Source organism: Pezoporus flaviventris, unplaced genomic scaffold, assembly GCF_033815535.1.
Source record: "Pezoporus flaviventris isolate CSIRO_AGI_PZ_B2104156 unplaced genomic scaffold, CSIRO_AGI_Pfla_v1 ptg000020l, whole genome shotgun sequence".
Classification (NCBI taxonomy): Eukaryota; Metazoa; Chordata; class Aves; order Psittaciformes; family Psittacidae; genus Pezoporus; species Pezoporus flaviventris.
The window spans coordinates 5,544,036-5,571,836 of NW_026892568.1; the positions used below are offsets into that span (position 1 = coordinate 5,544,036).

Sequence of the window (27,801 nt, forward strand, 5' to 3'; positions counted from 1 at the left end):
GCTCAAGGCAGGGCTTGCACCAGCCAGCACCGGCTGGTACCAGCGAACACAGGATCCCTTATGATCCAGAACAAGGCAATTACACGCTTGTTATCCCAATCCACCCCAGGATCCAGAACCCAGGCTCTGCTGGGGCTTAACTGCAGGAGGCAGAAAGCAAATTAATGTTCTTGTCTGTTTAGAGCTCACAAGCAGAGAGCAAACGGTCCCTCCCTGCACGAGGGGAACTGGTTGCCTTGAGACACGGTGCTTGGCTGCTCCGAGAGGAAGGCATCACAGACAAAGAAGCCAGACTCAAGCAGCAGCTCCCATTTGGCTTTCCTGGAAGGGTTTATTTAAAAACCAACTATTACCCAAAGCAGCCTGCTCAGGCACCAGTGGCAAGGCAATGAAGCCATTTGGCTTGAGGCTTAAAGGGGAGGCAGCGAGACACAAGGAGGTTTCTCTGTCCATTTGCCATGGGGAAAGCGCCTGGACAGGCCTCCCGCCAAGGACACGGCTCCCCTTACCTGCACCAGCCAATTCATTAATGCTTGAAGGACACAAGTGACAATTATCAGCCCCAGGAGTGCTGGCTGCAGAGGTGCAGGGCCAGCCAGCAGCCTCGGGTGCTTTGAGCCATTCACTTTGGGAGCCCACAGGTCATCATTACTAGAGAAGCTCGAGTGTCCCCTCTCCAGCACAGCCACAAGCCCTGTGCTCTAGGCCATGCTGTAACCCACTGGCCTTGCCCCAGGACAGCACCAGCTGGACCAGCACCACATTCCCATCACTGGTGCTTCAGTGACCGATGATCCGCAGCATCTCCTGAAGATCCACGATCTTCTCTCGGGGTTTGCCAGCAGCTTTGCCTCGTGCCACTTCAGCAGCATCTATCTTCTCCCAGTCCGAGAAGGAAACAGGACGGACCCCTGGGGTGACAGCAAGAGATGGGAGAGAGAACTTCACCAAGTAAAAACGAGTGCAGCCTCACCTCCCCATCAGCAGGGACCTGATGTGCCAGGGAAGCCTGCCCTTTCCTGACACGGCGCCAGACTTCAGCCTCACAAAGGAGTAACGATTCCCAACACCACAAGCAGAGGGATGGCAGGTTCCAGTCAGCCTGGATCAGTCAGAGCTTTGCGAGCTGTTAACAACTGCGAGCACGGCAGCACCCCAGGGGACAAGTTCACTGTTAAGCCTCAGTTAGTTAAGAGGCAAGACACACAGACACTTTAATTGAATGCCTTTAAACACAGCAACAGCAAATTACTCTCTGGGGCATTTTAATCTTTCCCCCAACTTCCTTAGAAGGGTTACCAGGAAAACCACTCAAGAGCAATAGCTCGCTGCCTAGGCAGCTAACAGTGACATTTTACCCTAGGTCTGTGCTGCTTTTAATGGCCCTTTACCAGAAAGTTGTCATTAACCTTATCAATGACACAGAGTTTGATGGAATTCAAATCCCCCTTTCCCTTGGCTCTGGAGCAATGAAACGGCAGCACATTTCCATGGCTCAGACTCTGCTCCCAGAAGTGGCCCGCAGGACCCCAGGAGCAATTTGGCTCTATAACACCTTCATGCTGGCTGCTACAGTGGCTCAGAGACCCCCCACAACTGACCTCGGCTGCGCAGGATGCTCTCCATAGCTCCAAAGCCTTCTCTGGAGGTGGACACATCCAGCACCCCCCTCTGGAGATCCTCCAGCACAGACTGGGCAGTGTCAAAGCTGTCGTTCATGGTGGTGATGATCACACCCGTGGGTCCTCTCTTCACCCACCCGCTGCAGTACAGACCTGCATGGACACACAGAGCAGCCAGGCTTGGTTCAGCATGGGGCTATGGATCCTCCCTATCCATGGGCATCACATCCAGCTGTGGTGGGAAGAGTGCAGCCCTTTGTCAGTGCTGTCACGGGAGTTTGTGTACCTGCAGATGTACTAAGCAGCTCTATGGGCTGTGTTGCTTTAGCAACAGACTCCAAGGCCCAGTAAAGTCCCCTTGTACAAAACCAGACCCCCCGAACACAAGCTGAGGACAAGCCAGGTCTTAACACTGACAGAGGCAGGTCATTTCCTGTTTCCACTCTCCTATTGAGGTATGCAACCACCTTGTGTCCACGCCCTTGGTGAACAGAGCTTCCCATCCCACCAGCTGCACTCCACATGTCCCACCCACATCCCTGTGGATACAGACCTGGGACACCCTCCACTCTGCCTGAGCTGTTGGGAATGATGCCACGCTGGGTGTCGAAGGGCACTGCCGGGTCCAGCGGCAGGCTCCGGTAGCCGATGCTGCTGACCACCAGCCCACACTCCAGCTCCTCTATGTCTCCAGTAGGGATGGCTTTGGCAGAGTCACCTGAGCCCTGAGAGGGGAAGAAAGAGGCTGCTGACTGTCAGTCACTAGATACAGAACAGCCTCCTCCAGTCCCCTTTGGCATCCCTGATCCCAAAGGTCTTTCTGCAGCAGCAGCATGAAAACAGCTCCCTTTAGAGTGGGAAAGGCTCTTGGTGGTACTGGCTTCCCCCAGAGCCAACCCAACCAGGCAGGGAAGACAATGGTGTCTCCAAATGATTCCCAAGGGCTGGAAGGATGCAGCAGTGTCCTGCTCAGGCCATACCAAGCCCGTACCTCCAGGCGGGTCAGGGCCATGCGGACGCCCCTCGTCCGCCTCCCATCAGCAGTGGGCAGCACCTCCTGGGGACTGCGCTGGAACTTCAGCCCCCATTCCCGGGGGGACACGGTCCCCACTGGCTTCTCCAGAGGCTTCTCCAGGGCCGTTTTGATCATCAGCTCAGTCAGGCGCTTCCTAGGCCTGGGGGCATCTAGGAGGAAAGAAAGAGAGAGCTTCAGGATGGGAACTACAGCAAAAGGCCCATGGGACACAGCACAGAGCCATGCCAAAGCAGTGTCAGTGGTATACGAGTGTCCATTTGGAGTTTGCCATGCTGATGGGCATCCGACACCTCTAAGATGACAAACTGCAACTCAAAGTGACCAGGAGAGCTCCTGAGGCTTGAGGCCAGTGGGACACATGAATCAAAGCCTGTGATTCTCCCACCTTGCTGGTGCTCAGAGGCAGCAGCCTGTGGAGAACAGCAAGTCTCTGGGCACCCTTGAACTCAATGTTTTCCTTTTAGCTTTGCAGAAAGTTCTTCAATCAAGAGCCCTGGAATCTCTCCTGCAAGGTTCCCCCAGCCCTCCTGAACCTCCTGTCCTCATTACCCAGAGCATAAGCATGACTCCCAAGCAGCAAAGTGGCTGCATAGAGAAACAGGCCTAGTCTTCATGGAACTCTAAGGATGACCCACACCACAGTCACCTTGCTTAACACACCATGCATTAAGCACAAGGCAAGAGTTTCTCTGATGCACGTTGTGAGCATCTCCAGATCACTCCTGGCTTTCGCCTGTCAAGGTGAGTCACCGTCAGGAGGACCACAGCACACCTCCCTCACCTCTAACAGCATCCTGGAGGCTTGTGAAGTCAGCAGGGTTCAGCACAGGCTTGGTACCAGGCAGGTTTATCATCTCCCGCAGCTCCTGGGGATTGCAGGCAGGAAGGTATTACTCCCAGCACTGAGAGGTCACCCAACAGCCCCAGGCCCCCTTCCCCAGTAGGTGAGGATAGGAGCCAATAGATGGGTGCAGGAAGGATGCCTGGGCTCCTCACCCACCCCTGGACCACCTCTCCCCACCAGGGATGGGCAGCCTGGGGCTCAGTGCTGGGAAACACAGCTGCCCTCCAGCACCCCCAGCCTTACCTTGATAGTGAAAGCAACTTGGAGAGGTCCCCTCCTCCCGACCAGCCAGACACGCTTCACCTTGCTGCAGGCAAGAGCTGCCAAGGAGCCATCAGTGATGTCTGTCTTCTGCAGAACAGAGACAGGAGAGTGGGATGAAGGCAAACCCGAAGGGAGCTGGGGGGGAAGGCACAGCCTCTGAAGGTGAACAATCAGCAGAAAAGCAGGCTGTGCATGCAGAGATGGGCAAGGACTGAAAACAACTCATCTCCCATTGCACAGAGCTATTTGCACAGCTGGTCCCCCATCACTGAATGTGCTTTCCGAGGCCATAATGCACTAGAGGCAACGAGCCAGCACCCCATGAGTTTGCCTCGGGGGATCCACCCCAGCAGGTTAACCTTGGGGCTAATGGAGGGAAGCCTTCCAGCGAGCTCCACTGCGGGATGCCTGCAGATGCTGCTGGGTGATTTCCCAGCTCGGGATATACAGGCACGTGGGTGAAACCCACTGCAAACCACAGCTCAGTCACTGCCTGCCCACCCCAAGCAGCTCCGAGCACACACACAGGCATTGCATGGGCTCAGTGGTTGGCATCTTGCAGCAACCCTGTGCTCCAGCTCAACTGTGGGCATATATCTAGATCACAGAAGATCTTTTCCAGAGAAGACAATGGGAGGGACACCAGGAAACCAGGATAAACCATTCCAGACCAGTATTCCTAAATTGCCTGCACCCCACAGCACTCGATTCCAGCACCAAGTCCTTCCCAGCACTGCTTCCCAGCTGGCTTTAGCCACTGGTTGGAAGTGCCCCCAAGTTGTTGTTGGGTCTTTTTAATTTAGTTTTAATTGTGAAACCTCGTGGAATTTCTCTAGGAGGAAGAGCCTTTGCTGCCAGCATCTGGGGCAGCAGCTGTATGGAGCAGCTGGCTCACACCAGCTCCCAGCCATAAAGGAGCATGGCAGCAGAAGGAGAGGTCCACCAGCTTGGATCAGTCACCACAGTGCCCAGTGCTAGCAGCACAATCCAGGCTGCTGCCCTCAGCTACAGCAGAAAAAGACCCATCCCAACAGGAGAAGCTTCTACTTTGGTGGTGGAATAGGGCAAGCAGCGCCTCCTTTGCTTCTCATAAGGGATGAGGCTCAAATGCCAACTTTTTAGGTAGCAGCAGATCAACCCAGAGAACTCTGCAGTGTTACCCAAGGCACGGCTGGAGCCTTGGATCACTGCTATGGACTGTGAATCCATGGGGAGCACCCATCCCTAAGGAAAGATCCCAAAGAGAGGAGAGCCTGAGGTCCTGCTGAGATGGGTGGGAAGCAGCAACCATCCAGCAGGGAGTGAATGTGGGCCCTGGGCTGCCTTTGTCCCTGGGACTCACCCTGAGGAGCTGCAGTGGGGACAGGAGAATCCGGGCAATATCCAGAGCCACATTGCCATGACCCAGAATCAGCGCTGTCTCACAGCTCAGGTCAGGATTCAGCTGCCAAGACAGACCCAGCTGTGAGCATGATGGCCTCAGACCTGCTCCCACCACCCAAATTCCCTTCCACCCCTCTTTTCCCCCAAAAAGAATAGGGAAACTCCTCACGAGCCTCCTCCCCAAGCAGACACAGCAAAACAGCAGCTCCAGGTACCCCAACCAACCTTCTCCCCTTCTTCCTATGATGGCATCTCTGGGAGAAGGAGCTGTTCTCAGCCAAGAAAACCTCCCCAGGTCAAAGCACAGCATCACACCCCCAGGTTCCCATCTGGCCCAGCTAAAATGCACTGCCAACCTCCAGAGCCAGCTAATCCGCTCTCACTGATGTGCAAAGTGTTCACATTTCTACCATCTAAGAAGGATTTAACGTGGTGCCTGCTAATCTTTTCCAATTGCAGGCCTTTCAGGACTTAATCTGGAGCTGAATGCCTGCATTTGGATGCAGGATGGGGAGGAAGGGCAGGGATGTTGGCTGTACTCACATCCTGGTTCTCCGGCAGCCCGTTGTACCAGCCCACAAATGCTCGGGCTGAATATACACCAGAGAGGTTCTCCCCTGGGATGCCCAGGACCCGGTTATCTTCAGCACCATAACTCTGAGGAAGGAAGGGACATGGTCAGAGATGTCACCATGTGCAAGGGGTGATACCAAACCACAAACCTCCTTTTCCAGCTGCTGCCAGGGACACTGCACCACTGCAAACCCCTCCAGGGGCTGGGATACTGAATGGAGGAGCTAAACACAGCCCAAGCACAGATGTTTCAGCCACCCCATCCCCATGGGCTCCAGAGCCAAACTTGACCTCCTTGGGCCAAGGCAGAGCACAACAAGGACTGAACAGGATGGACAAATCCGTGTCGGGCTGAAATAGGTACTGGCCATCACAGGGAAGAGGTTCCTCAATCACTGCCTCACACAGCAGGGTCTCAGAGACCTGTATTTGATGCCACGCTCTAACACATCCTCCCAGCCTGAGCTGTCCCAGGCACGGGCACAATCCACCATGGTGATAAAGCACCCAGAAACACCTCACCCAAACCCTGACCCCAAGACCCCAGAGTGCAATAACCCCACAGAACCTTCCCCATGAGCACAGGCCGTGGTACCCACCAGCACCACGGCGTGGTACGCCTGCCGCAGCTCTGCCACCGTCACGTCCCTGCCCACGCTGACGTTGCCATGGTAGGAGCAGCGCCCCGAGCGCGCCGTCTGCGTGAAGGTGTTGATCACGTTCTGCACACACCAAACAAGCACCAGGGAGTTACGTGCAAGGCCCAGGGGCCAAGGCCTGCTCCTGTCTGTTCCCCCCCCCCGGCCTTGAGATGCTTCACCCCCTCGCCCAGGCAGTTATTCTGAGGCTCTTATCTAACAGCAGCCGCAGATAACTCAGGGGCAGATAAGCACAGGCTGGGACTTGGCGCTCGCTTTTTCCATCACCCTGTGTGGAGTGGAAAATCCATCTTCTGCAGGAGGACAGGGCCCCTCCAATGCCTTTGGAACCTCTGAGTAAGCTCACTGTAGGAGAAAACTGCTTCTCCAAGGTAGTGCTTGCAAGGGAGTCCAACCAAACAACCCCTTCCATTGAGGGTGCTGCCTGCCAGCCCTCCTCTGCCAGCCTCTCATCTCAACCCTTCCCAAATCCCACCCCAGTGAGAGGGCACAGGGCAGGATGGTGCCCAAACCCTTTTCTTCAGAGCAATCAGGGCTCCAGAGCAAAACCACTCCTTCCCCTGCAGCTCCAACTGGGCTCAGCCTGGTAACAGGATGGATAGCAGCACACTGCAGACACTGCCCCAGACCCACACCTTTATGTCCACTCCTCCTATGGCCCAACTCCATCACCCCCAACAGCAGATCTCTGCTCCCAAATGCCTTGCCTGCACCCACCACCATCATGTTGCACCGCATCGGCAAGGGAGGAAGCCAGCACCAACCTTGACTTCAGGGTGATCTGGGGCCACCCCAAACCGGACGAGCCCAAAGGGAACAGGCAGCTTTTCGTAGATGTCCACTTGTGCCCCACCATGGTGCTGCAGAAGCAAGTCACGGTTAAGGGACGAGGACAGGCCACATGAGCCCAGCAGCTCCAGAGGGACACACAAGGCTTTGCTGCTGGGGAAGACACAAGGCAGGAGGAAGATCCAGCACCAAGATCCACCGCCAGCAACTGCCTCTTCTGGACCCTTCCACACAGGATGATGCTGTACCTGGTAGTGCCAGCTCAGATCACAAGGTGTAGTAAAGAGTGACCTTAACCACCACCAAGCACATCTCACAAGGGGCTCCATCCTCTTGCCCACCCCACAGCTCCCCTTCCACACTAACCCAGCAGCTACCCAGTACCAGGGGGGCTGACAAGGAGGCCCCACACTGGGTGGGAAGCAGCCAGCACTGGGTGCTGGTGGACCCCAGGCTGTCTGCCAGCCCTCGGCAGAGGTCAGAGCTGCAGAGAGATGCTCTGCTGCAAGGCTTTTGTTATCTCGTATTTTGAGTCTGACTCGGGGATTAAGCAGCCCTGAAATGTGTCCCTGAGGCTCAGTAACAGCTATTATCCAACACAACTGGAGACAACACAGCAGTTTAATGACGGGGTTCAGCTGCTGCATCTCTGCTCAGTGCCAACAGTTTTGTGCTCAGGTCTCATTTCCCATCAGAAACCCGAGTGCCCAAAGCACTAAAAACCTTCACAGATGCCAGGGAAGGGGTCACCTGCATGTCTTAACTCAGGTGGGGACGAGGAGGCAAGTTCTGCATGCTAACACATGGTTAATGTCATCCCTATTGGGTGACAACAGCTACAAGCAGGCAGATCTCAAATTCTATAGAAACCACTTGAGCTGAACTCACAGCATCATGGATTGGGTCTGGCCCAGGGGCAGGGCAGGGATGGAGGCAGCAGCACCTAAAAGGGGCTCAGGAGGACTCTGTGGGGTCTGGGCTGCTCCAAGCACCTCCCCAACCTCACCGACCTGCCTCCCCACCGCGCTTCAAGCCCAGCAGCCTGCAGACCCCCCTCATATCCTCACCCCCCACCAAAGCCCTACCCTGGTACCTTCAGGATGTGCTGAGCCGTGTAGAAGCCCGCGGGCCCGCTGCCCACCACGCAGACCCGGGGAGCCGCGGCAGCCGAGCACAGCCACCGCCGGAGGCCTGGAGGGGGAAAGGACAGAGAGGATGTGAGGTGCGGGACGGGCTGACCCCAGCCCAGCATCGCCCTCCCCTAGCGCCCAGCACGGACCCAGCGGGGCTCGTCCCCCCGCCGCAGCCATCGTGTGCAGCCGGTGCCGGCGGCCGCCCGCGGTTTAAGAACCCCCGGTGCGAGGCGGAAACGCTTGGCGGGGGGGGGGGTGTCAAGGCTGCGGCCCCCGCGCTCGGCCAAGCCCGTGGCCTTGGTGCTGACGGCGGAGCCGGGCCCGGTGGGGACGGGGGGAGCAGCTGGCGGCAGGAGGCGCCGCAACCGGGACCCCGTGCACCGGAGGATTCCGGTCCCGCATCCCTCCTCCAGGGCTGGAGCACGGCGCTGCCGCTCCCGGCTCTCGCAGCCGCTCGGCCGCGGTTCACCCGGTCCCTGCTCCCGCAGCCCCCCTTGTGCCGGTACCCCCGGTCCCGGGACACGCTGGCCCCGCCCCTCACCGCCCGGGACGCCGCCGCGCCTCCAGCACACACCGCTCGGTCCCATCCCCGCCACCGCTGGCCCCGCCCCTCCTCCCAGCAGCCCAATCACGAACCGAGACCACGGATTGATTAGCATAACCCCGCCCCCACATCGCCACGTGGCCACGCCCCCACTCACCCTCAGCCAATGGCAGCATGCCGTTGCCGCTACGGCTGTCCGGAAATGGGAAATACCATAGAGCTAGAGAAGGAGAGGCTGTCTAGTGGTCGCCCTCGCCACCGCTCTCTATGGCGAAGCCTCCGCGGTACTCTGCTGCCCGGGGCAGCAGCATCCCTGCGGCTGCTAATTGCGAGCGCCCTTTAATTGCCAAGAGTGATTAACTGCGGAGGTCTCCGGCGGAAAACAGCAGCTCAGACTGATTAATCCTCCCCCCTGTGCAGCCGTCAGCCTCTCACAGTCAAACCCACAGCACCCCCTCAATAAAGGATAAAGCGTTAGTGCCAAAGCCCCTGCCCCAGCCTCCCCGCTGTCCCTACTTTATTTCCTCCTTAATCCCATCACTTGGGTCATTCCAAATAGAACTACTCACCGTTGCCATGCAGAAAGACCCAGACCTTCTTCAGCCCCTGTGCGATACACCAGGCAGGAAAAGCATCTCGGTGGGACAGATGCCAAAGTACGCAGGCGAGCATTAATGGGGCTTTTTAAAAGCAATTAACACCAAGAGGAGTGTACAGCTAGAAGCTGGTTTTAATAAGGGTCATAAACCCCACATGCTTTACGCATGGATTTGAGAATTAGTTCATGGATTTCTGCGTGCTGAGAACAGCAGCTGGGCACGTACCCCACCTGCACCCACTCCTTCGGAGGCGGGGGGGGGTGCAGGGAGGACCAGGATTTCCAACAGCTTTAAAGCCTATTTCCCAAGCCCCCAGCCTCAGCTCAACACAGCAATTGCCAACCCCTGACCAGAGAGGCGAGGCTGGAGGCTCCATTCCAAATATCACCACTGATACCATCCACAAGAAGAGCCGAGTTTGAATCTGAGGCATATTTTGAGGCAGGAATTTGGAAGGTTCTGAGCACAGGTTCCCCATTAGCCTCCGCTGTATCTGCCTCTTCTGACAGGGAATAATCCCCGTATCTCTCAAATCACATCCCCGGCTGGCTGAAGGACCTGCGAGCATTTGCCTTTAGATGGCACTGCGTTAAACAACAGCCACGAAATCCAGCCCTGGAAAGGGCTGTTGCTCCCTCCAGTGCTTAGAAACATTTGGGACCAATTTCTTTGCAACAGGGAAGGAGAAAGAGCGCTTTGTACCCACAAAACACATGGGGCTGAGATTATCCCAACTGAAAGCACTGCTAATGCATCCCCCTCTTTGCTGGGGCACTCTTAATTTAGCTTAATTAAGAAACTAATCATGAGGGCTCTGGGGGGGTGGTGGGGGGGTGTGTGTCTCTGCCATCCCTGAGCCCTGGGTGATCCCCTCAAGCACTTGGGCCATTTGGTCCAGCCCCCCTGTTTCTCCCCAGCCTACACACCCAGGATAACCCACGCTCAAAGGGCAAAGATTCGCCCTTTGGATGTTTCACAACATCCTGGATCAATAAACCCTGCATGGGGCCAGTTAGGGGTGACACAGCAATGCCACCGGCGCAGGGCATCAGCATCCCCTGGGTCTCAGCCCAGGATAAATCAGTAATTCCCTATTCCTGATGCCAAAAGGGTCACACTGGACAGATCCAAGGGCAGCTTTCCCTGCCCCCAAGTCTGCATCTGCTACACAGGGACATACCGCAGCCATCCCAGCTCCAGCCCTGTGTCACAGCATCCACATGAGGACCCTTCTCCGCTGGGTCTGAAGATGCCCCTGCACAGGGTGAGAGTCTTTCCCCCACCTTTGAGCACCACTGGATACCAGTAGACTTGCTCCAGCAGCAAACCCCAATAACAAAGAAGCTCCATCTCAAAGTTTTAAGGCTGAATTTGCCAAATCATTGTTCCTAGAAGGGACTGATTCACCCCAGAGCCAGGCAAAGCGCAGGCAGCAGTGACCAACCCCCTCCCCATAATCCAAGCCCTTCCCTGAGCCTCCAACCACACATTTGCAGCTCCATCCTACAGATCCTGGTGGAACAAGCTCCGGATGCACTGGACACGGTGCTGTATCTCCTATGGTCCTGTTGCAGGGAGGCCACAGCCAGCAGACAAGAGGTTTCCTCTCCCCAAGCGTGAAAGCAGAGTGGATAAAACTAAGCCCTGGCTGGGAATAACTGGGGATACCCCCTTTTTCCTGTCCCTGGAGATGCACTTCCCGGCTCTCCTCCTGCAGGGGCTCCGTGCATCATTATCAAGCCAAAAGCAAGATATAGGGGGGAAATGTTTCCTACATGATGGCTTTCTGGAGGCGTTTGTGTTGCCCCAATCCTGCTAAAGCCATCGCTGTCACAAGTCCCTGCAGGAAACATCCCAGAGTCCTGGGGTCCCATCCTCACTGGATGCCCACCAGCTCCGTTAGGGGGGGAGCGTGGACCATGAGCTCCTCGTATCTCTGGAGGAAGAGACGGAGCCTGGAGGTGTAGGTGTCCTCATTGTATGGCAGCTTCTTCTGCTTCAGGTACTGGGAGACGATGGGTTTGATCTGCAAAGGCAAAGTCATCCCTGTACAGGCTGTACAAGGTTCCCAGGCTGAGCTTACACAAGGTGCTCATAAACCCCATCCCACGTTACCAAAACAGGGCTGGAGAAGGCAGCACCAGCCATGAGGATTAAGAGGAAGGTGTTTTCCTGTTAAAGCAACCCAGGGACTTCACCCTGGCAAAACACCTTTGTAGGGCTCGGGATTAGGAGAGATCTCCTAATGAGGCTTTTAATGAGGGCCACCCATGCATGCTCATCACTTACACCCATGGTTATCCTCAGGTGCCCACACAGCAGCTCAGCACCGGGGCTGGGAGGCTGCCACCAGCTTAATTACCCCTTCCCTGCAACACACCTCTATGGGGAGCAGGTCCTGCCAGCCCCATGAACTCAAAAAAGGGCACAACCTAAAGCCCATAGCGCTCTTGATCTGTCTATTCACTATTACTTCTGTTTTTTCCCCCCAACCTGAGACTGAAAGCAAGTGCACGGCATTGAATGAGTGGACATCCCATGCTGAAGGGCAGCACATGGACCTGCTTTGGAATCCCCCAGGGCTGAGGCGGTGTCAGTTTGAATACACCCCACACTTCAGAGCAAGAGGTAAGAGCAAAATCAAGATTAGGGGAAGTTTGCCTGGACTTCATCTGAACCAAAAGCCAGACTGAGCAGTAATGGAGATGCTTTCCCCAAGGGAAGAGCTGGGAGGATCCCAGACCGTGGGTTGGCTGCTGCAGGCTGGAACTGGGAGCAGGGGAAGAGGCAAGGAGCGGAAAACGAGGAGAAATGGGAGCAGGAACAGAGGGAATCATGGAATCGATTAAGTTGGAAAAGACCTCTAAGATCATCAAGCCCAAGCGTTACCTCAGGACTGCCAAGACCTCACTAACCCATGCCACCGAGGGCCTCATCTACATGGTTGGTGCAACCTTCATCCACGCCATGGGCTGTCTCACCTTGAGGCACATGTTGTCGGAGAGGCTGGGGAAGAGGTGATGCTCCACGTGGCAGCTGATGAGCGAGTGGCCGAAGGACCAGTCGAGCAGCGCGTTGCGGGGCAGGTTGAGCACACCCAGGCTCATGAGCTGGATCCGCTTGGGCTTCCGATCGGCCGCGAACATGGGGAGCCCGATGTGCTGCGGGAGAGGCAGCGTGGGCACCCCACAGCACCCAACACCCCCCCGGACCCATCAGGGCCAACCATAGCTCTGGCCATACGAGAGCATGAAGGTGACCCTCATGCCCCATGTTCACCCATCTGCCCTTATGTTCTCCTACAGCCACCACTTTCCAACCCCAGCACCACCAGCCTGACCCTCCCCATGACGACATCGGCACAAGAGAGGTGACAACCAAGCTTTACCCAGCAGTGTCAGGGCTGTGTCACCAGTGGAGGCTGACACATCCCCAGCACCATCAGGACATCCTGGAGCCTCAGGTCTCTACCTGGAATATGTTGACGTGGATGTAGGGATGGGCCAGGAGAGAGCGGGTGAGCAGCATGCAGAGCAGGGCGGACCACGGCGACTGGAAGCCCGAGACGTGGAGCAGCAGCCAGTAATGGCAGTAGAGACCCAGAAACATGCAGCAGAGGGTCCGGAGAGCTGCTTTCCACTCCACATTCCTCAACAAATCTGCATAGGGAAGAAGCACCACATGGGAGAGGAGCTAACCCTTCCTGCCACCACTGCTGCTCCAGCAACCAAGCTGTGTTCCGATAACCCTACAGCTCATGCCACCCTCCATCTCCCTTTCCCCATCATCCACACTGGCCTGACACCCCCAGCCTGGTTTTTGGGTCTCCAGGACAGGCTGAGGGTCCAGCTGTGCAACACCACACAGGGACTGGGATGCATCTTCATGTCTTACAACGTGCCAAGTCATTGTCCATGCTTGTGGCATTGCCCACAGCTGTTCAACCAAGGGGGCTGGGCTTCCTCAGCCTCTTCTCCATGATCATTTCCTGGCACTATCATTTCCTCTGTGCCACCACTTTGTCTGCCCAAGCTTGTTGCTTCCCAGCCCCACAATCAAACACAGTCATCAAACACACCCCATGCAATCAATGCTCTCACAAGAGACCAAGGTATAACACCAAACTGTGCTACAGCCAAGGGGCTGAATTAAAGGAGAGCAAATTTGGGGTGATTCAGGCTCACGATGGCCTTTGCCAGAGCTTTCAACATCCAACATAAGAAAATGTGAAGTGTTTCTGAGCACCAGCAGATGCATTCCCCGGAGCAAGTGCAGCATTGCCTGCCTTTGCTGCAGCCCTGTATCCCACCATGGGTTTGCATAGTTACCCTGATGGCTCCGAACAAGTCAGGACCCTTTGGCAGGGTGAGACCTGCTCCGTAACAAGCTCACCATACCCAGCACCCCATCCCAAGGTGGTTGGGATACGTACCAAGTGCAACCAGAGGGGTTAAGATGGGCACCGCGAGAGGCGCGATGAACATGTAGACGTAGCGGTTCAGGAAAGGAAGCTTCCATGTGCTGGAGTCCCCCAGGCCGATGACGTTGGTGTAGCCATGGTGGATCTTCACATGGTTGTAAGTGGCCTGCTCGACTGTGAACGCTGAGCAGAGCTGGGAGGGAAGAGAAAGGAGAGGAGATGCCTACAGCCACAGCACCAGGGTTGGGGTCATGGGAGAGGAACCCAGAGGGGATGCTCTGCACTCCACAGGCTCCAAACCAGGCTGGAAAAGAAGGTGGCTGGTCCTGATGGATTTGCGATGCTGGCAAGGAGATGATGGGGATGTGGGGGGACCCAAACCCCACAGCCCTGCTCACCTCAATGAAGAAGATGGCCCACACTTTGCCCCAGGACTTGGACTCGGTCAAGGCGTTGTGGCTGGCCAGGTGGCTGCCCTTCACTGTCAGGGTATGATGCACCACGCCAAGGGTGAGGACACCAGCCAGGAAAGGGATAGCCTGGGCTGACCGCAGGCACAGGAACCCTGTGGAGAAACCAGCTGGGCAGGAGCTTGGGCACGCACATGTGCTGCTGCCCTCCTCACCTCTGAGCCGGGGCAGAGGTGCTGCTACACCCAAACAAGCCAGCCACAGCCCTAAACCTGTTTTTCAGACATAGGTACAGGTATTTAAACTGCCTGAAAGCTTCCTCCCACACTACCCTGCACACCTGGATCAGCCACGCTCACCATCATGGTAAAGGTTTGGCCACTTCCAGTCGTGGTGGCACTGACGGCAAACACAACTTTGCCAGGGCTTCAACATCCCCATGAGTTCAAAGCAAGAGGAGGTACCAGCAGCAGCTTCCCAACCATGCTGCTGGAGCCCTGTGCTCAACCACATCCCCCTGCACCCACCACAGCCGGGGCTATTGTCACCAAACCCATCAGGGTTTCCCTGCTCCATGGCAGGACATGGATGGGGCACACCAATCCTGCCCTGTGCCAATCTGCAGGGCATCATCCCCTCATCCCAGGCTGTACCTTGGATAGCACCATCACCCACTGTGGGTTCCCAGTGGGGTCAGGGTACCCCATAGCACAGGGTAAAGGGGTTATTGAAGCTTTATTTCAGGTTTAATAACAGCTTCCAGCACCAAGTGGTACCAGCCACGAGGAGAAGGCATCAGGACCCCCCTGGCTATGATATGGGGGGGCTGAGCTGGATTACCTGCTGGGAGCAGGAGGAAGCTGCAGCCGAGGATGCTGATGTCCACCCCGTGCCGTTCCCACCAGCTGCTGCTCTTCACCACCTTCTGCACCAGCTCCGAGAGCTCAGTCATCAAGGCTTCTTCACGCTGCCCTGCTTGCTGCAGGGCCCCCTTGGGAGCCACGTTCTTGTCACCCAGTGTTGGCTCCGTCCTGCTGCCATCGGGTGCTGTCGTGTCCTGGAGCAGCGGGTCCTCTGTTTCCCCAAGCCACGGGGTACCACTGACCTTGCCATTGACCCACTGGCCCCTCTGCCTCGCTGCATCCCCATCCTCCAGCGGCATCTCCCTGCCGAGCAGAGGCCGCACACAGGGTAGCACCCACAGCACTCTGCCCCGGTGCCGACGGGCTCCCGCTGAAGGACACGGGAAGGACAGGGATGGCAAAACCCAACAATCCCGGCAGGACACAAGGCAGCGGTGACAGCCGGAGCCACCCGGCCTCCCCCTTGGGGACACCCCCGCCACCGCAGCCCCCTACTCACGCCAACCCCCGGCGCGGTGGCTCCCCCGGTGCCGGCCGTTGCTGGGCGGCCGCGCAGCCCCGCGCACCGGCGGTGTCGTACGGCAGCGATTTGGAGAAGGGAGGAGCAGGGGAGGACCGGGAGGAGGGCGGATGCAGATGAGCCATTGGCAATAACCCGCCTTGGCAGCCCCTTTTGGGGAGCTGCCACCGCGGTGGGGCCATGGGGAGGACACTGGGCCGAGGTCATGGGGGGAGACGAGGGCAGCGGAGGAGTGGAAAAAAGATGGAGAGAGGCATTGGAAACGCTGGAGGAGAAGGAGCCAAGTGCTAGAAATAGCCCTGAGAAACCCAAGCGGAGCGCTGAGGACGGGGATTGGGTTTCGCTTCTGCCGGGGAGCGGCTGCAAACGGTGCCTGTCCCATGAGGGAGCTGTTTTTGGGGGGGAAACCGGCCTTTTTCCCAGCAAGGAGGAGGCTGCGGGAGGAGGGGGCAGCGCACGGCTGCCTGGCTCCTGCCGGCGCACACTGCTGCTGCTGCGGAGCTGCACAGCACAATCCTCTGTGCCTGGGGGGGGGAGCATCTTACAGGGACCAGGTCACCCCAAATTTGTGCCTGGCACCCAGCCCCGACCCCACAGGGTCCCTCTTCCAGGCTGTTCTCAGCAAAGCCCTAAGAATTTCCTCCCTTTTCCGTCATGCCTCCTACTTAATACAGTGCAGGAACCCCAAAAGACTGGGACCTCTTGAGCTCCATTTCTCTATGGAGGAAGGTTAAACCCACATCACTTTATGCAGTGGCACTGGATTTGTTCTTGCTTTGTTATTTCTCCCTATCAAAACCCCCATCAGCTCAACTGACCCCCAAAACACTGATGAGCACTGACCCCTAGCAAACCCATAGACAAGGCTATACCCATTGCTGGGGTACCCCAGCCCCAAACTGGGACAGGCTCAGTACCTCCCGTAACACCACATCGCTGCAGCCCCTTGCAGGGAAGCAAACCTCACATCCAGGTTGCACCAATCCCCAGGGATTGTCATCATATCCTGGAAAAAAATTAACAACAATTAAAGAAAATCACATCTGCTGCAAATGAAGCTGAGGCTTCATTTACTGTAAAAGCTTCTATTATGAAAGATTATTTCCAGAGCCACAAATTACAGCAGCATCCAAAGCTCAGCCAGGCCAGTGATTCATCCTGATACACAGCAAGGGAAGCCCACAGATGGGAGAGCACCCGTGGATGCTGCCAGGCCAGAGGAAGGTGGGTGCCAGGCACAAAGGGTGCATCGGATGGGGCTGCTGGGTCTGCTCCTGAATGATGCCTCCATTACCTTCATCACACCACGGGTGTCAAAGGTGAGCAGTGGTGGAGCTGCCATTGCACTAGCGCAGAACAGAGCAAAACTGGTTATGTGGTGTTGGCCAAGGAGGAGGCGATGGGGATCAACCCCATATCCAAGAGCAGCATGAGCCATCAAGGATCCCACAGAGGCAGCAGTGAGCATGCTGGTGTGCACAGGCAGAGGGAGGCACATGGCATGGTTCATACCCCTGCTGCCACCAGGATCACAGCCCATAGAATGGTTTGGGTTGGAAGGGATCTTAAAGCTCATCCAGTTCCATCCCCCAGCCACGGGCAGGGGGACCTTCAATTGAGAGGCTGTTTTGGCTTCAGGGGAAAGCACTGAACCCATAAAAGCCTCTTCCTTTGGGCTCCAGTGAAGGTGGGAGTCACAATGCTCATAGGAAAGCAGCAGCAACAAGAACAAAGCCATAAGAAAAGCCAACAGATTCAGAGCTAGAGCCCCAAATCTGATTATTTTCTGCCTTGCAGAGCTCCATTTCCAAAAGAGCCTTCTGACCCCCGGTTTACATCTGATTTTGCACCATGCACAGGCCAAGCCATGCAACCCCACTGACCCAGCTGTTTTAGGGATGAAAGCAAATGCTCACTTGGCCCTTGCACTGTGGACACAAACACCTCCAATTTCGCAGGAAAAACACACTAAAGACTCAGAAATCCTTGGGCACACAGGAGGGAGGCTGGAGGGGATCAGTGTAATCCCCATACAGTGAGCTCTTGTCAGCAGCTGCTGATCCTGTGCCTATTCATCTCCATGGGCACCACAAGAGACCCATGAGCACCTCCATAGGAAGCTGCCAGCCCCGAGAATCAGTCCCTCACCAGTCCTCATCCAACCTTCAGCCCTCAGGACCAAGCCCAGCCAAAACTGGCACCTAGAAAGGACAAACCTGGCCCCCAGCAATATCCTCCCATGTCACTGCTCCCAAAGGAAGGAGAATGGGTCATTGTAGCACAGCACAATGGTACACATGCACCTAACAGCCCTAAGCCCTCCCCACTGATCCCCCCAGGGGCAAAGCCCACTGCAGCCCCCAAAGGGACCATTTCCAGCCCCAAATGCAGGAGATGTTAGCAAAAGTTGCAGTATTTGCACCCCAGTGCTGCGATAAAGGGGGGGCAGAGTTCCCTTTGAAGCCATCGCATCCGCTGCACACCCTCCCCTTCATCCTCCTCCCCCAGCAGAGGAAGGAGCAGACTGCAGGGGCTGGCAGTGGGGCACCATCAGCTCTTCCCTCCCCCAGCTGCCGCAGCCGGACACCCCAAACCCACCATCCCCTGGTCCCTGGCATCACTGAGGCTGCCGAGATTTGCTTGTTTAATAGCTGGGGTTGGGTGGGGCTTCCCCCTCCTCTCTCAGGCCAAGCACATTTGGGTAATTAACTTGATGAGACACTAATCACCACCATCCCCTCCCCACCGGGCTCTTTTCCTTTCAGGGTCTGGCAGACACCTCAAGAAGGAGAAAATTGCCGTGAATAACACTTCATCCCACTTCATCCCACCCCTGCTGCAGGCCGGCGGGAGAGCGAGGAGCTCCATCTGCAGCAAAGCCCTGCCTCCACCCCCCCCCCCAAAGCATCTCTATCTCCCCAAATCCAGGCCCTGGCCCCATAGCTCTTGGCGCATCCCCTGCTCCGCAGCCGAGCGGCTCCCAGCGCTGCTGCTAGGCGGGAGTTGGGCACCGGTCCCCACTCAACCCCCACCCCGGTACTGCCCCACAGCCAGGCAGGGCACCCCAAACCCTCCATAACGGGGCTGCGGGAAGAGGGAAGGGAAGAGCCCGGGAGCCTCGGGGCAGGCACCAGAGGGAGTCGCAGCTCCGCGGAACGCTGCTCTCGGTCGCTATTCCAAAGCGCGGGGTGCTCAGCCCTGGGCTCCCAAAAAGCGACACCCAGCCTCATCCCCGTGCCAGGGAAAGGAGCTCTCAGTGGGTCCATGGGGTGGCAGAGCCACCGAGCCGCGGCCCATGGGGGGCAAAGTCCTTTTCCAGGGGCAGTCACAGCCTCCCTCGGAGCTCCGGCGGTGCCAGGTTGGGATGGGGCCGGCGAGATGCCAGGTCTATCCAAGGGTGTTTGGTAGGCTGTATGCTCCCAGCCCTGCCGGGACGTGCAATGTCATGCTTTTAACCCTAAATAAATACCTGCCCCCCCCGGAAGCCCCGCTGTTTGCAGGGCACACATGGCCATGGGTGATGGGAAACTCCTCACTCGCACTCAGCAGCTCCGGGAAGAAGCTGGATCCTGGCACGGGCTAATCTGGGAGATCTCTTTGTGCCAGGCAGCGGGCACGGACCGGATGGCGGTGAGACGGGGCAGGCAAAGCCGTGCTGCCCTGTCCTGGGTCGTGCACGGCTGCAGGGGAGGCGCTGTGGATGGAGGCTGATGGTCTTGTCCAGGATCTGCGTTGGTCCAATGTCACCTTGCATTACCTGGCACCCCAAGAGGGAAGTGGCTGGGTGGCAGAGCCCCACAAAGAGCGTTGCCGAGCCAGAAAGAGTGCAAATCCCACAAACCCACTGTCATTCATATCATACTTTGCATTGATACCATACTTTTCTCATCCCTGTTTGACCCTCAGATGGATGCTGTTCTCCAGGGGGAGAAGGGTTTTACCTGCTAGCCTCACTGGCTTAGGCCCTCCGTGCTGCAAGCTTTAGGGGCCACATGGCCAGGCAAACATGCAGCTGTACCACAGGGATGGACCACGAGCATCCCTCATTTGCAGAGCAGATATGGACCTTGGGGCTGCTCATGCAGATGCTCTCCTTTGTGTGGGGTTGGTATGGGTTATGCCACGCAGGGGAGCACAGCCACCTTCCTTCTTCCCTTTCCAGTAGCCATCTGCAAACACAAGAACCCCAAAGCCCAGTGACAAGCCCTGGGTGCAAGCCCCTGCCTGCCCAAAGCTGCAGGGGCCGGGTGAGACCCTCAGCAGTGGCTGGTGCAGGTTCAAAGCCAATTGCACATGAAAACCAAACCCAGCACAAACCCCACCCCTGAGCCCTTGGACACCCCTGCCCAGGGCCTGAAGTCACAGCACCAAACCCTACCCTTACCCATGAACACCCCGAGGCCTCGCTGCAATATCCATCACTGTCCCTTTTGTCGCCCACCACCGGAGGATGCTGATACAGTACCTGGACCGTGTTTCCAGTTTTATATATCAGCAGTGAATAAAGCAGTTGTCATCCGCTCCCTGTTCCAGCTGAATTTCCAAAGCCTGGCTGGAAGTGTCAACTAATCACAGACTTCCTCCACTTAGCAGCTCAGGGCGAAGGTAATCACTGGTTTGGGTGCCTCTGCTCTTGCCCCGACCGAAACTGCTTGCCCCCACCCCTTGGTCCTTGGCGTCACTGCCTGGCCAGGAGTTACCCAACTCATGGTGGAGATGCTGCGGGCTCCATCTATCTCTGTCTGCTTCCACAATGCCAAGCCTGACACCAGCAGTGCCATCAAGGGATGGCCGAGCCCTCTTACCTACCAGCCCAGCAACTCTTTCGTGACCCCGGAAAGCAATGATGAGTCCTGAGGAGGGAACCAGCCACTGCTGGTTTTAACATGTTTAAACGTGTTTTCCTTGTAAGCATGGTACTGCCCAACACCAGCTCCTGGTGTCCTCCTGGTCGCCAGGACAGAGCCACCGGGGCTGGCCATGCATGGGCAGGCTTCCACATGGAGCTTCTACCACTCGGTGCAGGCTCCATCCTCTTTCCTCTCTAGGAAAGAGAGGTTCCTTCAGCATGCAGAGGGAAGATGAGGACCCTGGTGCGGTGCTGGAGATGGCATCATCTGGCACTTGGGTTGATCCATGGATGAGTGAGGACTGTTTGCCAGGGCGGCTCAGCATCGCTATGCACGGGGCCAGGTCTCCCTGCCAGCTCCCACCTTCATGGGAGGGAAGGGAAAGGGACTGGGAGGGAGGGTAGGGCTCAGGGACAAGACCCTCTTGCCTTCTCCCCCAGCACTATTTGGACATGCTCTGGCAGGGCTGTTGCATTTGCCCACTTTAAGAAACCAGAGTTAAGGTGGGCACAGACCAGTACTTGTGTCTTGACTCTGGTTTGTGTAGGATCAAGGGATGTCGAATCAATGGAAAGCAGGATTTCTGCAAGCCAGAAAGCTCATTAAGAAGCCTATACATGGCCTTAATCGACAAGGGGAAGGGTTGAACAATGCTGCCCCATGCCCAACAAGAGCACAGGGCATGGGACTGTGCTTTGCCCCAGCGTAGGCTGTGTAGGTTGGCACCACCCTGGGTGCAAACAGCAGTGGGGTGCCATGGTCCATGGGCCAGTGCCTGATCCCACACTGCTCCGGCCAGAGAGGAGGTGAGGGCAGCTCATGACATAACCCAGCGTGCCCGGGAGGCAGTGCCTGGAAGGGAGTGAGCCAGGCTGGGAAGCCAATGCGCTGCGTCACTGCTGCCGGCTGGAATCTGGTTGGGAGCCAAAGGGCTGCCCAAATCCAGCCGGGCTACAAGAACTCACCCCTATCTCCCCAGGCCTTGTATGGCCGTAATCTAATCCCTTGCTTTTGGCTGCTGTGGGGAGGTGATGGTTGATCAGAGGGGCCAGGAGAGGGTCTGCTGTCCCAGCTCCATCCATCCAGGTTCCATATCCCTGCCAGGCTTGGGGACACATCCAGCCCCACACGTCCACCCTGCCCATTACACACGGGACAGCCCCAATCCTTGGCAAGGGGAACCGACCTTCTAGGGCTCAACTGTCCCAGGCCCACCTTCCCTAGGGAAGAGCCCATCATTCCCCGTGCCCTGCTGCGCTTGCCTCCCATGGTAAACCCAGGACTGCTAAACGCAGGACAGGGTGCCACCACACTGAGGGCAGTTGATGTGTCTCCTTCAAGGCGAGCTCTCAGATGCACCCTGCCAGCCAGAGGGATAACTCACACACTGCCTGGCAGCTGTTTCATCAGCACGGCCGGACCCATAAAACCAGTTAGCTTGGAAAAACAGGGACTCTTCTAATGATACCTTTGGAACCGTGGTGCTCCGGATCCCGGCCACCAAGAGAACAGCTGAAGGAGCCCAGAGGACATTGCAGGTCAGCTCTGCCTGGCACAAAGCTGCAACCCCAGCCCTGCCAGCAGCACTGGGTGAAGGAGCCATCCTCCACCTTCAATGCCTCAAAACTGGCATTCTGCAGCCTCCCAGGGAAACACAAACACCAGGAAAGCTGCTAACCCTGCAACCGGTTTTGCCATGAAATAAAGAGTCCCCAGCTCCATTCCTCAAGCTTTCCCCTTCCCACTATAAACCATTGCAGGCAAATCCAAAGTGCTGCTCCTTAATCCCAGCCCAGAGAAGCAGGAGCCCCCCTGACCTCTCACCTCAGCCAGGATCGGGGTCAGTGGCAGCCGTTGGGAGGGCAAAGTGGGGCAAAGCGAAAGAGGGAGGAGGCCCATAGAAAAAAAGAGGGCTTAGAATAGAAACCAGGTTAGGGCTAAACTGTGGGTGGCAGGAGCTGTTGTGGCAGGTAGAGCTGGCTGCCACGGCCATCCCAGGGGACCTGGGGCCCTCTGAGCATCCTCAGCATCCTCAGCAACTCTGTCAGCCCTCTGAGGTTGGGGGCCACTGGTCTGGAGGGCATAGGGGGAAAGGGGCTGCAGGGACGAGTCTGGGTGCAAAACAGCCCTAAAACCATCCCTTCATCCTGCAAGGCCTCCTTTGGTCCATCGGATGGCTGGGGATTGGGATCATCCCTCTGGAAGGTCCTTGCTGCCCTATAAGAGCCGCATCCTGCAAAGCCTCCTTTGGTCCATCGGATGGTCGGGGATCGCGGTTGCCCCTTTGGAGTGTCCTTGTTGTCCCATAAGAGCCGTATCCAGGGCAACCTCAGCACCCACAGAGACCCAGACAGCACAAAAATGAGGGTGGGTGGTTCTTTTCCCTTTCCATTCTTCCTGCATGGCGAAAGAACAATCAACAATGAGCCAAGCTCGGCGCAGGGCGAGATAAGCCTGACCTCCCACGCCGCTTGCGGCCGCAGGACCAGCGTCACCGGGCACTTGGCACGGCCCCGAGGGCTCCTCCGATGTGCGCAGAGGGCTCACGAGGTGCCACCGGCGCCGCCCTGGCACCCGCCAGCCCCGGCTGGCCCATGGGCAGCCGGATCCGATGGCAAACGCAGGAGCTGTCCCGTGGCCACGTCCCCGGCTGGGCTGCAGCCAGCAGGGAGCTGATAGCGGGATTTACTGAGCGGCGTTGGAAGTGATTCTAGGCATAGCCCTGCTCCCAGAGCAGGATGTCACCTTCCAGCACGGGGTAGGGGTGATGTCCATGGATAACTGGGCGATTTGCTGGAAAAGGCTGAGGTTTTGTTGGAAAAAGGGGTGAAACCAACTTGGTGGAAGGGAGCTGATGGAAAATCAATCAGTGTTACCTCTGCGGAAGACAAGGCCACGGTGGTATCGTGAGTGGGTTTTCGTGACCATCCCCTGCCTTGTTGATCCCTTGGGAATGCTCTGCTGGTGGGGAGCTGGGTGAGGAGGACACCTGAGGAGAGGCGCTGAGCGCTGCCAGCTCCCCCTCCTTCTTCACACACCCGATCATTTTGAGGCAGAAACAGTGTAAAAAAGGTGCTTTTCTTTCTAGCCTTCAATCCCAACAGGGCCTTGTGCTGCTGTCAGGGCTGGGGTAGTTCTTGGCATCATTTACCCTTGGGGTGGAGAGCAAGAGTGCATATGGACCCCTTCACAGAAGGATGGATCCTGTGTCACCTCCTCCAGCCCCTGGTGTCTGTGGGATGCCCAGGGAGGGCTGGGGACCTCCTCATCACTCCCCAGCATGGAAAGCCACCGGCAGCACAAACCCCATCTCCCTTGCACAGGGTTGAACCAGCCCCAGCTCTGGGACACTATCCCAGGGGCTGATCCTGCCTAGGAAAGGCAGTTTGAGCACGTGGCATTCCTACCCATGGGAGCTGAGCGCAGCCCCGGGCTGGGTGACTAACACCAGCTGCCTCGAATACCGGGGACTGATCGATCTCCCGGTGCCAGCGGGGACAAGGAGCCCTGGACACCACCAGACCACCTTCACCCCCCTCTGTGGGTGCTGCTCATCCCCGCCATGCTCCTCCAAGCAGCCTGTTTATCCTTAGTGGGTACCACACTGGGGTGCCGCTGCCACCCGTGGCTGTCACGAGGGATGCCCAGCACAGGGCAGGGAGCCAGGCTGTCCCTATTTCTGCAGGCATTATCCCGGAGCAGGGTTCCTGTCCCAGACACGCTGATGCTGCTGCCGGCACCCTGCCCGTGTGGGCTTGTATAATCACTTATGTAAGGCAGCGTTGGGCCACAGCTGAGCTGGATCCTGCTTCAATCCCTGCCTCTGCTGGCCCAGCACTGCAATTGGTCCTTGGGCCTAAAGGTCCAGGGTCCCACCCCCTGGGGATCCCTGTACCTGATGATGGGCATTCCCATGGGTCCCACCTTCCCATGGGAATGCTGGTGGGTGCTGTCACCTGGTCCCTGCTGTGACCCAGAGATGCTCATCCTCCACCTCAGGACCCTTTGGTGCACAGTTCTCCCTCACACGGAGCAGCTTTTGCTGTTGTCTTTGAAAGCAACCAAAAGGAAAGGGATGCTTTGTGCTTCTCCAAGGGGGCAGATGTGGCAAGGGCTGCTCCCTGGCCAGCAGCAGAGACGAGCCCAGCACAGCCTGACAGGCACCCAGAAAGCCTCCACCTCCCCAGGCATCCCTGGCCTGCTTTCCAAACCCAACCGGCTGGGTTTCGGGGTGATGGAGGTGTGCCAAAGCACCAGGGCAGGAGGGCGAAGGCATTCCCTGGCACTGGAATGGGCAGGATGCCATGCCAAGAACAGCATGCGCAGCTCACCTCTCATTCCCAAACCCCAAAACACAAGCAACCCCCCTGGGGGACGTTGCCTGTGGGCGCAGACAGCCCCTGGCTGCCTGTCAGTGCCCTTGAGGACTATGCAGCACCCGTGAAACCCATAGGCAGGGTCTGCACAGGGTCTCCATGGGATGCTTTGGAGCACCCACCATTGCCCTCTAGGCATCGCTTGCAGGTTGCAAAGTGCTCCAGGGGGTTTGCTTTGGTGCTCGGTGCTCTCAGACAAGGACAGCAGGAGAGGGGTGAGGATGAGCCTGCCTTCATGGGTCGGAAAACGTTGGTGCGGGGATTGGGCATGGCCAGCCCGTGAGTCAGTGGCAAAGGAGGGCCGGGCGCGGCGGAGGCTTTATTAACTGATGAGGGGTGGAGCAAGGCTCTGCAGGCAGGCGAGGAGCCTCGAAACACGGCATCGACGGAGCGGGGTCCCACTGCCAGCCCAGCGAGTCCCTGCAGCACCGCAGTGATGCAGCCCCGGCCCCGCTCCTCCTCCTCCTCCTCCTCCTCCTCCTCCTCCCCGTGCCCCTGAGGGGGGGGCCGAGCCGCTCGCCCCCCGCTGCAGCCCCGGACTCGCCCTCGGCGCAGGCAGGACGGCGGTGATGGAGCAAGGTCAGTGGAACAGGTTTCTCCTCCCGGGTCCCTTGAGCAGGCGTTGTCCTTCCCCGCGCGGGCTGCGGGGCTGTTGACAGAGGCTCTCATTAGCTCGGTTATTGGATAGGGATGAGGGCTGGGCTCTCGGAGCTGGAGGTAGCGGCTTGGATGGGGTCATGGCTGCCCTGTGCATCTCCATGGGGGATACCCCTGCTGCTCAGGCTTGCAGGACCCCCAACTGGAGCCCCCAGCTCGGAAACACCAGTGGGGTGGTTGAAATAATGGGTGTTCATGTGGGAGCCCTGCTGTAACAGGGACCAAAAGGGTTTGGGGGCAGCGTCTGACCATGGTGTTGTGACCTGCAGCTGCCCTGGGTGCTGGCAGGGACCAGTGCCAAGCGCAGGGGCTGGTTGTGGCCGTGGAGAAGGTTCAGGATGAGGGTTTATCACAGCAGAGGTAAAGGCAGCATCCGGGATCCCTCCTCTGCCCTGCTCAGGCCTTTTGCCACTGGAGTTCCCATGTGCTTTCCTCTGCACTTCTCACCAGCACTGCCCATGGCCAACGGGATGTGTTTCCCCATCCACACACCAGGGATGGGACCCCAGGGAAATCCATCCCCACCAGGGCTTAAATGCTTGTGTAGGATTTACAGTCTGGGTGCAGGTGGTTTCTGGGCTGGATCCCCTCCTTGCTGCTCCAGCTCAGTGCAGTACCACAGGGGGTCGAGTGGTCCGGCCTTCGTCTGGGTGTTTCCTCTTCCTGGTCTCACCAGGACTTTGTGGGCCGGGTGGTTCTGCTGGCTTTGGGGAGTGCTGGTGTGTTGGAGCTTGGTGTGCTGCAGCAGGAAAGTACACTTGTTGTCAACGTGCATCCTGAGAGCTTAAAGCTTAGACAAAGGTCAGGGAGCAGGAGCACCGGAAAGGTTGTCCCTGTCCCTCCAGAACAGCAAGGGATAATGATGAATGTCGGGATCACTGCCCACAGTCCCCACAGTGCCTTTGCTACCCACCTTTCTTCCACCAGTGTCCAGGGCAGGATGTACGGGCCATGCAGGGCATCAGTCTTGCAGGACTGGTGTTTGCCCCAGGCTGCATGTTCTCAGTGCTACCCAGGGGATGGTGCCAGTGTTGTCCCAGCTACACAGGGTCTGTTACCCGCCGTCACCCCTGGACCCGCCTGCATCCCTGCTGAGCGATCTCATGCAGGAGATGCTGCGCTGCTGGGCACGTGGAACAACGCAGAGCCAGCCCCATCGCTGGGGTTGGAGTCACGTTCCCCTAACACACAGCTCCCATAGGTTCAGCATCCCCACAGGCAGCGCTGGGCACGGCCCTGTGTCCTCACCATGGGTTTCAGGGCCAGGTCAGAGCGAGCCAGGAGCACGGGTGTCACGGGGACAGGAATGTTCAGCTGCTGGGGACAAAGATCAGGCGGTGCCTGTGCTCGGAGCGCAGTTATCCCGAGCAGCACTGCGGGATGGATCCGGACTAACACCATGTACCTGGCTGCAGCCACAGCTTCACCCCATACGAAGGTCCCCACAGCCTGAAGTTCTCAGCTATGACCCCTTATGCTGTTGGGGCAGGAACTTGGGAGAAGACGTGGCTCTTTCAGCTATAGGTGACCCTGTAGCTCCCCCATTAGCACCCAGCTCTCCCAGTCTGAGTGCTGAGGGGCCTTGGGGGGGTCTCACAATAGGGACATTTCCTTGTGTGCTTCTGCATTAACAGCTCCATGCCCCTGCTGAGGCTGGAAAGGGTTATTGCAGCCACAGCTCCATGGTTACAGAGCAAACTGTGCACTGAGCGCTGTGATGGGTGCTGCCCCATCCCTGACCCTCATTCAGCAACAGTCAGGGGTTTCAGCTGAACATTCAGGAGGAGCATCCCCCTGCCCTGCACCTCGAGTGAATATCTGCTGCAGGTACAGCAGGCAGAGCAACAAAGGCACTGGTGATAACCACAACTTGCTCTGCCCTGGCTCCCCCACGGATGCTCAGTGCTGTCTATGGGTACATCCCTGTGCTCCTTCAGCTGAAAGCAAGCTGGGTGATGGGTAGCAGGATGATGGGTACCATGGAGCTCACTCCAGCCCCGGGATGCTTGGTGGTAGAATCCATGGCACCACCTGATATTTGCTAATATTTATGAATTGTGTGAAGCAGATGTAGAAAATAATTTGCTCTGTTAATACCTAAAGTCAGCATTAAAAGAAAATGATGCTCCACTTTTCCTGCTTTCCTGGCCTGCTTGGCAGCTCTCTCACAGGGAAGACACACTGATCCTGTTCACGTTGCTGCCTTTGGGGCATTTTGGGTTTGGGAATAACCATGGAGGGGCCTAAAAGCTGTTGCAA

At 57.4% G+C, this 27,801-nt stretch overlaps 2 protein-coding genes across 3 annotated transcripts; both read right to left on the minus strand.

The window, feature by feature from the left end:
* Window positions 1-306: 306 nt before the first annotated feature.
* FDXR (ferredoxin reductase) lies at window positions 307-8,908 on the minus strand. The gene is made up of 12 exons (XM_061455501.1): window positions 8,845-8,908; window positions 8,264-8,361; window positions 7,146-7,241; window positions 6,322-6,444; window positions 5,693-5,806; window positions 5,109-5,210; window positions 3,746-3,853; window positions 3,440-3,524; window positions 2,614-2,807; window positions 2,176-2,347; window positions 1,602-1,775; window positions 307-911 (listed from the first exon to the last, which is right to left on the minus strand). Exons 1-12 carry the CDS (start codon window positions 8,888-8,890, stop codon window positions 781-783), a joined length of 1,443 nt encoding a protein of 480 aa, XP_061311485.1. The 5' UTR covers window positions 8,891-8,908; the 3' UTR covers window positions 307-780.
* Window positions 8,909-11,210: 2,302 nt separating this feature from the next.
* On the minus strand, window positions 11,211-15,871 carry FADS6 (fatty acid desaturase 6). 2 transcript variants are annotated; one of them, XM_061455502.1, is made up of 6 exons: window positions 15,117-15,871; window positions 14,265-14,446; window positions 13,879-14,059; window positions 12,918-13,105; window positions 12,428-12,607; window positions 11,211-11,472 (listed from the first exon to the last, which is right to left on the minus strand). In XM_061455502.1, the coding sequence occupies exons 1-6, from the start codon at window positions 15,436-15,438 to the stop codon at window positions 11,323-11,325; spliced, it is 1,203 nt and encodes a 400-aa protein (XP_061311486.1). In that variant the 5' UTR covers window positions 15,439-15,871; the 3' UTR covers window positions 11,211-11,322. The 2 variants fall into 2 exon arrangements, with proteins under 2 accessions (XP_061311486.1, XP_061311488.1); XM_061455504.1 differs by having other exon boundaries at window positions 14,265-14,431; window positions 15,117-15,866.
* Window positions 15,872-27,801: the final 11,930 nt, after the last annotated feature.

Coding starts and splice junctions, on each gene's coding strand:
- FDXR (XM_061455501.1), bottom strand. CDS start 8,890: ATGGGACCGAGCGGTGTGTGCTGGAGGCGCGGCGGCGTCCCGGGCG. Junction 5,807..6,321: donor CGTACCACGCCGTGGTGCTG/GTGGGTACCACG, acceptor TTCCTTCCTCAG/AGTTATGGTGCTGAAGATAA. Junction 912..1,601: donor GAGCATCCTGCGCAGCCGAG/GTCAGTTGTGGG, acceptor CTGTCACCCCAG/GGGTCCGTCCTGTTTCCTTC.
- FADS6 (XM_061455502.1), bottom strand. CDS start 15,438: ATGCCGCTGGAGGATGGGGATGCAGCGAGGCAGAGGGGCCAGTGGGTC. Junction 14,447..15,116: donor CTTCCTCCTGCTCCCAGCAG/GTAATCCAGCTC, acceptor GCTCCTGCCCAG/CTGGTTTCTCCACAGGGTTC. Junction 14,060..14,264: donor GGGCCATCTTCTTCATTGAG/GTGAGCAGGGCT, acceptor CTTCCCTCCCAG/CTCTGCTCAGCGTTCACAGT.